General features: G+C 42.1%; 1 protein-coding gene across 4 annotated transcripts in view; it reads left to right on the forward strand.

Annotated features, from left to right (window-relative positions):
- The window catches only part of MED13L (mediator complex subunit 13L), a 3,068,540-nt gene that overhangs the window by 2,307,022 nt on the left and 747,989 nt on the right, over positions 1 to 13,529 (forward strand). For all 4 annotated transcript variants that reach the window (XM_044068259.1, XM_044068260.1, XM_044068261.1 and 1 more), the window contains 2 exons: positions 142 to 362; positions 887 to 1,095. In XM_044068259.1, the coding sequence (XP_043924194.1) occupies positions 142 to 362; positions 887 to 1,095 (430 nt within the window). The remainder of the gene's footprint in view (positions 1 to 141; positions 363 to 886; positions 1,096 to 13,529) is intronic.

Genomic DNA, 13,529 nt, shown 5'->3' on the forward strand with positions numbered 1-13,529 from the left:
TCAGGAAAAAAATTAGAGCAGAACAGTATTTATCTCCCAAGGTTTTACCTACTTAATACATGATAAGATTGTTTTTCCTCTGTGTGATAGCAGCTGAGTACAGATACTGACTGCAGATGTGTATTTTTTTTCCTGTTTTAGCAGTAGCAGACCTACAGCGGATGTTTCCTACCCCTCCCTCTCTGGAACAGCATCCTGCTTTTTCTCCTGTGATGTATTACAAGGATGGTATTGGTTCTGAAATGATACCAGGAGTATCAGCAGCGGACAGTACTGTTACCAGCATGTCAGCAGCACATCTTACTGATTTTAAATTAGAAGTGGAAGAAGCACTGGGAAGCCCTAAGCCTGAAGAAATCAAGGTAAGATATTTCAGCTTATTGCATATTTACCTGATCTTGTCTGAAACTAGATTAAGGCTAAAGATAATTGTGTAGGTCATACCTTTCCAGTTGTTGAATAAGACAATAGTTTTTAGATTTTTCACATGCCATCTTTCAGCATGCAACTAGAGTAACCATTGTTTAATTTTAAGCTGTTGAAAAGTCTTGGAGAGGAAAATCCTTGAAGATGAATTCTGTAACCTAACATGTGTCCTTGAGACAGTTGTTGTTTCTAAACTTTAATGCAGTATATTTCCCACCAAAGTGAAATTCGTGTCAAGTGGAAATGTTATGTCAGTCTACTGAAACGCTGCGCAAATTATTTGCTTAAAAAAGGATGCCATGTTGGAGATTTTATGCTTTCCTTTGCAGTCACCATCTGCACCTCGCTTACCCATTAGAACTCAGGAACCCTGTTTATATAAATGCATTTGATGTAATAAGTCTTGTGAGAGTGTCAAACGCTACTCAATACATTAAATATATATTTTTTGTTCACGCAGAACTACTATTCATATGTGTATGAAATGCAAGATGTCGGCCCCTTCATGGGTTCCTCCATGTTTGCACCACTAAAAGTGCTGCCTAGCTATTGCTTGCCATCTTTGAAGATCACGGATTCCTGTGTCTACCGTCCATCATGGTCACTGCCAGCAAAGGTTGTGCAGTTGCCTATCTCTGTTACAACTCCTTTTCACAGAGATGGATACACGTAAGTACTTAAGTAAGGTCTTTGCAGCAAATGTAATTATTTTCGTGTGGTTTATTAGATGTTGATTGTGAAACATACAGAAGGTGTTTAGGAAGACTTTTTAAGGAAAGCAACTTTTCAGAGAAGAGAAAGGTGAATAACATATGCACAGAAAAATATTTTACTTTGAAACATCTTGTCAGGATGAAGGAATGCTAGGAAAGGATGTTATTTACATCTAGACAGGGATAGGAGAACATAGATGGTTAAAAAAAACTAAAAAATGTAATCTCATCTTAGTGTTCATTAACTACTAAACTATGTTCTTTAAGTATTAATGTCCCTTCCAGACTACTCTCTAACGTTTCTTTTTTTATTCTTGAAATGCCTAATGGAAAGAAGCCATACAGATTTTTTTTAACTAAGCTTTGTTGTTCCCACAGTGCTCTGTGTTTTACCAGAAGATGCCATTTATTTTTCAAAGTGTGTGGTTCTTTTACCTGTAATGACAATGCTCATCATTACTTGCTTACCTTAGAATCTCTGGATAAAGTGTCAGTAACTTTTTCTTAGGAACATGCTGTTTTTTTAATCTTTTAAATGCAGTTTAAGCACTTTCTCTTTGTACAAAATAATACCTTAGGTTAATTTTTGTTCTTTTAAGTTAGGAAGTTAACTACATGGCAGCCCCTCATTCATTATTTCTTTTAGTGTTGTCAAGTTTCTTGACATTCCATTTTCATTAATTCTGGAAGGTTTAACTTATAAGAGAGTTACAAAGCTGTGGATCCCCAAGGACCTGGTAAGTTTATTATCACATTTGGAGGAAAATAAAGCAGCTGTGAATCTACAGCAAGTGAGACTCTTGTGGCTGCTGTAGTTAAAACTAACCTTAGTGAAACAACAGGAGGTAAAGGAGACACACATATTGCTACCTGCATTTTGTGTGTGTGAAAAATCTTAAAAAGTTTGATATTTTAATGAAGAGTCATTCAGAATAGTTACATAAGAATTATTGAGGGCTGTTATGCAGACTTTACACAGGTTGTGATGAGTATAATGAATAGCATAGAAATGCACCACCACGTAAGAAATAGAATCATGCTTTAATATATGGCAGTGTAAGGGTCATTTTTGTTAGGAAGAAATGCACTCTGGGAAGATGAAATGTTGTGTTTAAGGTACAGCCCTTTAAAGGGCAACTCATTCAAACGTTGTGGGGGGGACGACTTGCTTTTCAGCATATGATGTTGCTAACTTCTTAGTGGTATCCTTTTAATTTGTTATATCCTAGACTGGTTTTATGGTTGCTGCCTTGGTATGTGATTACATTTTACAGTCAGTGTTTTGGTGTTTTGGACACGTTTGTGAATTCTGTGGGGACACAGAGTGTACAGTGGTGAGAATCAGATTTACTGCAATATCTTTCCATTGACTTGTACTGAAAGTACTTTGATTTCCTTCATTTCAGTTGCCACAGTGGTATCCTTTGATTTCTTATTCTTTCTTTTTTTTTTTTTTTTTAAGTGACCAAGTCTTATAATGGAATATTGTGCTTAAAAGACCAGGTTATTTTGTACTTTTGTTAAGACTTGCAACTGCAGTTCCAAGTTAAGTTTTTAGCTGATTTCTCTGACTGTTAACATGCTTGTAAAAAAGACTGCTGTGCCTATAATTTAAAATATTTTGTCGATCCTGCAGCATAAATCATTTCCTCTAAGACATTTAGCTGTTTCACAGCATAAAACATACTAATGAACATTTGTGTAAAAGCTGAAACAAAACGAGGCAATTTTACATTGTATAATATAATGCAGTAGTGGCACATAGTTTGAAGGTTTCAATACTCAGTCACAGTTTGCTATGGAAACAACAAATAATTTAGTGTCCATAGTATTTTTAACTGCTATAGTACTTTGACATTTATTAAGATATGATGGTACAGTGTGCTGTGAGCACGCATTTGCATTTTTTGTATGATGATTATTTAAAGGATAATTAAGTTGCTGCATAATGAAATGTTGCAACAAGAGATTTTCTACATAGGAGCTGTGTTGTCCAAGACATCTGGTTATCAATGTAGTTAAATAGAAAACAAAAGATTCTCCAGCTTGAATTCCCTTCAGTGTTTTTGTAGATAACTATTCTAAAACATTTGTTGTATAATGTAAATCAGTTATTACCTGTCCCACTTCTTCATTTTCATAAGGTTAAAAAAAAATGAGATGCGGGTACTTTTCATAGCCTGTCTTATGTTATAAGTAATGTGGCAAATACCAGAATTAAGTGGGAGCTTTAACAGAAATGCTTCAGGCAGGAATCAGTACTGCGTTAAATTGTTTGCTTTGTATATGGCACTGGTTAGCATAAAATAAAGAGGGAACACCACTTTTTGATGAGTAAATACTTAACATTTTGGATGTGGTGTCCTTTAACTTGTCAAAAATCCGTCCAGGAAGTGAGAAAATGAGCATAGTTAATTGGTCTTGTTTTCTTAATGTAGTCTTGTTTTCTTAATGTATTTTCCAAGATTCTGTACTTTTTGTTTGAGTTGTACCAATGAATGTCAAATGAGGCAGTTAATTTAGCATCAGTTGACACTGTTGGGAGTGGTCATACCCTATTTTACTACAGCAGCCAACAGTGTCTCACTAGCTATAATTCAGCTCACCGGTTTACATGTCTGCCATAGTGATAGTAGCATTGACAGAGGTACTTGTGATCATATTCAAGATGCATCATTTTTTATGATGATGATTTCTAGTGGGCATAGACTACTCAGTGTGTGTGTGCATGTGTGTGTGTGTGTGTGTGTGTGTGTGTGTGTGTGTGTGTGTGTGTGTGTGTGTGTGTGTGTGTGTGTGTGTAACCCGTGTACCATTTAACTTATGAAGATGCAGCATTTCCAGTAAAGATCGCCTTATATGCAAGACAGAGATCGCCTTTGAGTAGTCTGTATGAAATAGAATAAAGTGACGGTGATTTCAGACAATCCTCATAAGACAGATGCTGAAGACCTTGAATTTTCCTTGTGAGAAACCTTTGTGGTCTCTCCAATTGCTGCAGGTGCTTAGAAAGGTACATGCCAAAAGGGGCATTGTACTCAATTATTGGCCTGATGAGGGAAGAGTACAGGAAGGTTATAACGTCTTTTTTTCTGGAGGCAGTGCCCTTACTTATGAGATGAGCAATGTCGAATGACCTTTATACCACTGTGGAGACATGGTGATCAAAGGTAAGGTCGTTGTCAGCTTGTGTACCCAGGTCTCGCACCACTGAGTGCGTACTTAGTGTGTTGTTATTGATGTGGTAGTTAGCAGGAACATTGCTCTTACCTAAAGGGACGATGATTCATTTTTTTTGCATTGAGTCAAAAGCCATGACTTTGGAACGAGTCATTTGTTTGTGTAAGACCCTCGTGTAGGATGTTGACATTGTTTAGAGATTCTGTGACTGCTCCCAGTTTGTAGTCATCAGTAAACTTTGTCAGCCACAGACCTTTAGTTTTAGCTTGTACTTCAGAGAAATAGATTCCAAACAGTAGAGGTCCCAGGACTGACCCCTGTGGAACTCCACTGGTTACAGGTCTGCTGTTGGAGGTGGAGTCCCCTATTTTGACTATGTGCTGAAAATGGACATGTATCCAGTCGGACTATCCCGGTCAACAAATGTAAAATAAATAAAATAATCAGTGAGCCATTTAGTGACCCATCTAATGATATATGCGTTGATACCTAGCTGGGTGAGTTTGACAATTATGCTTGACTGAGGAATAGTGTCAGAAGCCTTGACTAAGTCTAGGTAGGCTGTATGCACAGATTTCCCATCATCGAGGGCCTTGGTGACTCTCTCGAAGAAGTCCACCAGGTTTAATAGGCATGATCTCCTTTTGACAAATCCAAATTGGGTAGGGTCAAGGGTTTGGAGATTACAAATATCTTTGTTGTTAAGGTCTATGATGATTCTGTCCATGGCCTTGCAGATGAGGGTAATCAGGCTAATAGGTCTGTATAGTTCCCGGGGTCAGTGGAATCACCACCTTTGTGCAAGGAGATAGCAGTGGCCTTTTCCGATTCATCTGGGAGGAAGCCAGTGCTTAGACTGTGGTTGAAAATATTACCCAGTGGCATTGCTAGTTCTTGTTTGTGCCCATGTGGGATGCAGCCTGGGATGTTATCAAGTCCCGTGGATGCTGTGTTTTTGACCTTAGAGAGAGCGTTCATGACCCGCTGTTTAGAGGTACGGGGTAGAGGACGGGATGTCTTGGGGTAAGTGTGGCGGGGACAGGGGAGTGAAGTTTTCACAGAACCTGTCTGCTAACAGGTTAGCAATAACCAAGGGCTTGGTATATTTGATATCTTTAACTAACAGTTTGTCACAAATCTGGGCCTTTCCTTTTAGCTTGTGGATGTAACTAAAGAATGCCTTATTTTATTATTTGTTTATTTATTTCACATTTGTTAGCCGGTTTAGTCCAACTGAGTTTGCAAATAAACCCATTTTAAGTGGAGACCAGAGGGGAAAAGCCCCAGCAAACATAAGTAAAGCTAAAGTGACTATTTACAAATATTAAATACCAATCACACTACAAAATAATTGTAAAAAAGAAAAGGTTATTAACTATTTGCATTGCATTGATAGTAAGCAATCCATTTTCAGTGGAGACCCAAGGGGAAAGAGCCCCAGAAAACATAAGCAAAGATAAATATACAGGACAAAAACTATTAAAAATAACAATGCAAATACGAAATTAATTATAAAAAGAAAAACAAAAGATTATGAAGATCAAGGGTTGCACTGATAGCAGTGGTCTAAATGTACTACATATAAGAGTAAAAACAAAAAGATAGTAGTTGTTCAAAAGAAGGAAAATGTACAGACATTGATAGGAAGTGGGGAGAAAGATAAATAGTGTGGAGAATGGGAGAGGGAGATAAAGGAGGGGGCTATAGTAGTAGAGCTGAGGGTTTAAGAGGTTAGTTTAAGCAGAAGTTACTAACAGAGAAATAAAGTTAGGAGAAGCAACAGGTTATACAGTAGGACAAACTAAGACTTTGTGTGGTCAAGGCAACGGCATAATTTCAAGTTTAATAGGTGGGATTTAAGCTCCTTTTTAAAACAGGGAAAGGAAAGGTTGGATGTAATATGGAGAGGGAGTTTGTTCCAATTTAGTGAGACAGAGTGTTTGTAAAGTAGTTTGCCAATATTCCTTTTGGGTTTATAAACTGAGAGAAGATGCTGATCAGCACTCCAGAGAGGCCGGAGGGGGAGTAGAGAGTAACATGGGAGGAGAGAGCAGGGCAGGCACAGGGGTTGTTGAGTATGGAAAAGGTAGTGTGGAGTTGTGATTGTAGAAGAAAGTGTGGAAATTCCAGCCACTGAAGTTTGTTTAGCGAGAGGCAGTGATGCGACAAGAGTGGTTGGTTTAGAATAAACCTGGCAATTTTGTTGTATGTTTGTTCCAGTTTCTGCATTGAGATAGTTTGGATATTGGTAGGGATGGGGGAAGTGTATAGAAAACTAGGTAAGAGAAATGCCTGCGCAAGAGTGCGTTTAGTTGCAGTAGTGAGGAGTCTTTTGTTCCTGTAAAGTAGTCCAAGTTTTTGGTGGGTTTCTTTGATGACCTGTTGTATGTGCAAGTCAAATTTTAGTCGGTTATCAATTATTACCCTAAGGAGTTTGGTGTGTGAGGCAGGGGAGATAGTGGTGCCATCTAGGGAGGAAAGAGAAAAGTTGGATTTAAGGTGAGAGAGTGTCTGGGGTAGGAAGAGAAGGAGTTGAGTTTTCTTCAGGTTAAGGATTAGTTGATTATTTCTGAGCCATATTTCAGCAGAGATAAAGGAATTCTGTGTTAGTGTGTGTAGTTCATAGATAGTACTGGAGATAGATAAGAGAGTAGAATCGTCTGCATATTGTATTACAGATGAGAGACTGCCTTATGGTTGCCCTTAGTTGAGGAAGCTAATTTGGATTCGTAGTTAGCTTTGGTGGACTTCACAAGAAGTCTTATTTGCTTATTTAAGCTGAGGAGAGAGTTTTTCCAGTTTAGGGCGCACTCCCTCTTACTCTTAGACAGCAATTTTTTCCTCCTATTATAAAGCCTGTTAATGGCAGTTGTCCACCAGACAGGTTTGCTCTTCCTTGAGGAGCTTGTTTTGGTCCTGTCAGGTACGGCCGAGTCAGTACAGTTGTTCAGGTGTTTGTGTAATGCATTTGTGTTGAACTCAGCATAGTTGCTAGTTCCATCTGTGGGGGGAGGTGCAGTGAAGCTATTTGCACCATACAGGAAGAGGTTATAGTCTGTTTTGGAGAAGTTCTTTACTTTAATTGTTGCTGGGGGAGGTGGGGGGGGTCAATTGTGATAGTTCAAATGAGACTGATTTGAGGTCAGATCTCACCACGGAAGACCTCACAGTGGGAGTGCTCCAGTGGTCGCCAGACTGGTAAGCAACAGGTCCAGGATGTTGATATCCCTTGTGGGGTTGTCAGCTAGCTGTTCCAGGGAATTGGAGTTAATGAATTCGAGGAATCTTTGGGCAAGTGAGTTTACACATGAGTAATTTCCCCGTTCAGTGGATGGGTAGTTAAAGTCGCCCAAAACCATGGTGTTCGGATGTATCTTGATAGACTCAAGTAGATCCAAATAGGCAGAGTGGGTGTCCTGAAACATGGAGGGGTACTGTAGCTGGCAATGACTTGAATAGGTGTCCTACCAACAGTTAATTGCACCTGAAGTATGTCCAGGGAATCATGCTGTTTAACCAATCTGGAGGTGTATTTATCTTTAATGAATATTGATACACTGACTCCTTTAGTTTTCACGCCTTCAGTTTGTGGTCTGAATATGTGAAAGAAGTGTTGCCCAATATGGCTGGTGTGCTGTCCACAGCCTTGAACCAGGTCTCCATGACTGTACAAATGTTTACGTCTTCTAGGGTGAGGACTGCTTCCAGTGAATGCATTTTCATGTTACGACTGCTAGCATTTAGCCGCAAAACCTTCAGTTTGTTTTAGGTGGAATTTTGTCCTTGAGACATTGCCTAAAAATGGCACTTTGGGGGTAGCAAGAGCCTTAGCTAGCAGCCAGAATCCCAGGGAAACAGATGAAGACCATCTCTGGCAAAGCATCAAGGTTTATCGAGCATATCATCCCAGGCTAACAAGTACTGTATCCCCTTGGAATGGCACCAGAAACTAAGCCAGTTATTGAAGTCAGTCATTTTCTGTTTGTAATGAGGCATCATCCTAGATGAAGTTAAAATGCTGCTTAAGGCTAGGGACATACCAGCCTGAGGACACACAGTCCAAGAACTCAGTCATGTTTGTCTTCATGTAGTCCAGAGAGGTACATCGCAAGTCATTGTCTTTCTGTTTATATGCTGCAGTATTCATAACACGAGGGCGTCCACCTCTGGCTGACTCGTATATTCAGCCAGTATGCAAAAGTCTAACGCTACTGTGAGGTACGCGTGGCATCACCCGATATTCAAATGTACACCGGTCATAAAGTGATGTCTGGTATAAAACGGATGTCTGCACATATCAGACCTCACAACTTTTCTGCCACCTGTCCGGTCATCGCTCTTCAGACAAGTTGTGAACCTTGGTTTAGGTAAGTACCCCATTGGGGCTTTTTCGTTGTAATTTTTGGCTACTGTGTACTGCTTTGGTTACATGTCAGCTAGGAAGGGCAAGCGTCAGTGTGGAGGGCAGATTCCACATAAGGACACTCACGACCACAGTACCTGTTGTGAGGCCTTTGTACCCAAGACCCTACATAGTTGCTTAACTTCTCTCAACTTATACCTTGAAAACCAGCACCTTAAGGGTCTCGCACGGGACATGGAAACTGTGTCAGGCTCTTCAACCAAGCTGCAAGTTAAGAAGGCCAAGAAACCTAGGCCTGATCTACCTGCTGCTCCTTCAGTTCTGGACATCTCTCCCGAGGCCGATGTTTGCCTGGAGACCATTCCAGAGTCTGTAGATTCTCCTTTAATGGATAACCGTGGAGAGGCCATGAAGGACCCAACCAGCACATCCTCAAGGAAATTGGAGGCATCAGACTCGGGCGTAAGGGGGGAACCACGCACATGGTGACTGAGGGCCTGTGTGGTGTTACTGAGATCATAGTACGCAAGGATGTCCCTACTGACATTGTGGAATGTAGACCAATGTCTGGCCAATCCACGTTCCATCACATGGAGGCTCCTTAAAAGATTAAGACCAAACATGTTTTGCCAGCTCCTCAGGAACAGCCAGAAGATTGGCAAGCCTACTCCCAAGGTCTTTTCAACACTTTCATGGCTTTGAGCCAGGCTTCATCTCTCTCTCTCTCTCCCTGCTCCTTCTATTCCTTCTTCCACCCCTCAAAAGAGGGCTTTTGAGGAGTTTTCCTCAGATGATGAGTTCTCAGGGGACGAATCTTTGGCTTACTCAGCCCAGATTTCTTTCCTTTTGGGGTATGCCTCCCCAAAAGAGGAGTCTAATGGCACTGATTCCCGGGGGAGGATATTTCATTTGGGGAAACTATTCTTAAGATGAGGGAGTTTTTCAAGTAGGATTGGTGTCAGGTATCAGACATCCAGAAACGGTACTATGACCTCCTACAGATGGACTTCATTTCCCCATCTGCCATACCCCAGTCCTGCCAACATTCCTGGATGCCTTTACGGCTGCTTCCAAGTGCCCAGATTCTCAACCTCCAGCACCCTAATGGCCAGATAGATTTTACAGAGTGCCGGAGGACTCCAAATTCCTTTTGAAATGCCCCTCTGTAGACCCTGCTACCATTTTAGTTTCTTCAGACAAAGCATCCAAGACGGTATCTTCCACTTCCCTGCTCCCCATCAGATAAGGAGAGCAAGATTATGGAGAGAATTGGGAAAATGGTCTGTACGTCTACTACTCTGGCCTTCAGGGCCATTAACTATCAGACTGGTATGGCCAAGTATTCTTTGGCTGTTCTTTTACATGCTGGCAAACTGTTGTCTGAGCTTCCTGACTCTCCCACTAAGGCTGTGCTTTCCTCCCTCCTCAACTCCTCAGCTTAGATTACATGGTATTCAATAAAGTGTAGTTCTGATGCTGTGGAGGCTTCAGCTAGAGTGGCTGCACCTGGTTCAGTCCTGAGGAGGTACTCTTGGCTCAGGTTACAACCTTTGCCCGATGACATTAAGGCAAAAATGATGGATGCCCTCCTGGATAACAAGGCCTTGTTTGGTACATCAGCTGCAGAACTTTTGAAATCTCTTCAGGAGAAGGACAAAGAGCTGCAAGACCTGAAGCATATCTTTGTCTCATCCATGCCCAGTTTCCAGAGAAACTATCCTACCAAGACCACCTTTGTTAGAAAGTTTGTTAGGCCCCAATTTTCCAAAGGTAAGAGGGACTCCAGGAAACAGGTTTCTTCTAAATGTATCTCTTCTACTGTCACACAGAAATGGCCCTTTCATGCTAAGCCAAGTAGTTTGTGACTACCCGCCACCCAAACCATCAACACCTCTGTCTCTTCACCTCTCTCTGTCTTTCCCTGCTTGGAAACAGATAACCCAGGGCTCTTGGGTCCTTTCCATCATTCTGCAAGGTACTTTATGGTGTGGAAAACTCCTCCATTCAGGGGTATTCCACAACCTTCAAAAGAACAGTTAAAACCATTTCTCCAAATCATTTCCAAACTCCTTTCTCAGGGCACTGTTCAGGTGGTGCCCCCCTCCCAAGTAGGAAAAGTGTTCTACTCCAGGATGTTCCTGGTACCCAGGAAGGATGTCCCTTGGAGACCCATTCTAGATTTTTCCCATATAAATACCTTTCTGAAAGTTTCCACCTTTTGTATGTTAACTCTGCCTACCCTTCTCCCTGTTATCATTCCTCAGGCATTCATGGTGTCACTGGATATCAAGGATGCCTATCTTCATATTCCCATTTATCTACAGTTCAGGAAATTCCTTTGCTTTGCTATTGCTTCATCACACTTTCAGTTCTGTGCCTTGTCCTTTGGTTTATCTAAGGCCTCGAGGGTGTTCGCAAAATGCTTAGCTCCTGTCATAGCCGTTTGCAGGCTGCAAGGCTTACATATATTTCCATACCTAGACGACCTTCTCCTCCAGGCTTAGACTCCAGATAATGTTCTTCGTGTTACTCTGTTGCAGTCATCACATTTGGGTTATCCCTGCCAGGGGAGCCCGCGGCCGGCCTGAATACCAGAGGCTTAGTATTTCTGCGTCGGTTGCTATTGCTTGAGGACTGATGTCAGGTCATCAGTAGTATAAAGTAAGGCAGCTAACGCCATTGCATCAGGCTTTCTTGCCGTGGAGCCCGAAGCAGAAGCAGTTCGAACAAGTGCCGGTCGGCCGCTACCTGGGTTTTTTGTCTCCGAATTGAAGTTGAAGTTTTCTAATGCTAAGTACCCTGTTGGGGATCCTTTTTTCTTGCACTAACCAATGTCAGAAAAAGTTAACAATTGTCTCGCCTGTGGAAAGCAAATACCACACGGAGACTTCCACTCTTACTCCCTCACTTGTTTAGGCCCAGGCCATGACGTCCCCCGTTGTTGCTTTTGTACTTTGTTCAACGCCAGAGCTATCCGTCGTCGGGCCCTTATCGTAGCCAGATATTTTTGTTTACAGTCTTCGGATTCTGATGTGGTTTCGGTAAGCCATCCGACAGCAGATCTTCCGAAAAAAGCGTAAAGATAAAGACAAAGACAGACTGCACACTGCACAGGTCCAAACCTACCGACGACGCTTCCATTAAGCTAGTCAGTCCTCCGGTACTCAATAAGCCGCTTTCGCAGCCCCTTATGCCCGTTTCTATTGATTTGCAGGCCACTACTGAGACCCTTTCGGAGTCCGGTATGCCGCAAAACTCTTCTTCGACTAAGGATCATGCGGGTGTCTCTACCTTGGATGGGTCTGGAGCCGCTGAGCAGGCACCGGCTTTCAAGTAAGTCCTTCGCACTAACGAATCTTGACACAAATCAACGTCTTCTTTCGCAACTACCGACGTTCTTTGTGTTTCACTGTTGCAGTCATCACACTTAGGTTATCTGCCTGCAGGTAGCCCTCAGTCGGCCTGAATACCAGAGTCTTGGGATTTCTGCGTCGGATGCTGTCACCTCTTCCATGACGTCAGGTCGTCAGGGGTACAAAACATGCAGCCGACACCATTATATCAGTCTTGCTTGTCAAGCAGGAGCCCGAAGCAGTTTGCAAGTGCCAGTCGGCTGCTACCTGAAATTTTCGTTTTTTCGAGTTTCAAACCTGAAATCTTCTAAAGCTAAGTACCCCATTGGGGATTCTTTTTACTTGCTCTAACTGATGTCAGAAAAAAAATAACAATTGTCTTGCCTGTGGAAAGCAAATACCTCACAGAGATTTTCATTCTTACTGCGTCACCTGTTTAGGTCCAGACCACGACGTCCCTAGCTGTCGGTTTTGTGCCTTGTTTAACTCCCAAACCATTCGTTGTCAGGCTATTTTTGTAGCTAAATTCTTTCGCTGTCGTTCTCCGTATTCTGAAATGGCTTTGGTAAGCCATCCGACTACTGATCTTACAAAAAAGCGCAAAGACAGAGACAGACCGCATAGGTCAAAAACTGCCGATAACGCTTCTGTTAAGCTTGTCGCCAGTCCGCCGGTACTCAGTGAGGTGCCTTTGCAGCCCCTGATGCCCGCTTCTACAGATTCACAAGCCTCTGCTGAGACCCATTCGGAGTCTGTTATGCCGCGAGATGCTTCTTCGACTATGGAACCTTCGGATGTCTCTACCTTGGATGGGTCCGGAGCCGCTGTGCAGCCACCGACTTCTGAGGGTGTATTCCGACCTACCGATATTCATATTAAACCGACAACTTCATTTCCTACTAAAACTACTGAATTTATCAGACCCAGAGTTCGCACTACGCCTAGAAAACTGACGTTCAAAGCGCATGCTCATCCTTCCATGCCACAATAAATAAATGCTTAAAATGGCTGAAGACCTTATTACTCTAATTAGGGGAATCCAGCCTTCCCCTGCCAAAAGACAAAGGATTGAATTTCCTTCTGATTCTGCAGACCAGGAGTCTGATGACTCTGACCCTTCTGATTACCAGGGCATACCCTTATCTACCTATGAGGATTCAGATACAGAGGAATCCATTCCCTCTGCCTCCCCATCCAGAGGATTTCTCTTCTGGTGAAACCTTGCATACCTTAAGAGAGCATTTCTGCTGGGAATGCCAGGACTATCCTCAGTCCAAAAAGAGACTCGGAATATTTAGATTTGCCTCAGCACAGGCCTCTAGCTATACCCCCTGTCCTGGATATTGTAGACGATGTCTTCTTGGAGTCCAGTCTTACTCCTGACACCTTACCACCAGCTCCTAGAAAACCTGACAGGTACTATAGAGTACCTGATTCTCACAAATTTCTCTTTAAGAATCCTACTGTGGATCCAGAGACCATTTCCCAGGGACC

This window comes from Protopterus annectens, chromosome 4.part0, assembly GCF_019279795.1.
Source record: "Protopterus annectens isolate FY-2018-M chromosome 4.part0, PAN1.0, whole genome shotgun sequence".
NCBI lineage: Eukaryota > Metazoa > Chordata > Ceratodontiformes > Protopteridae > Protopterus > Protopterus annectens.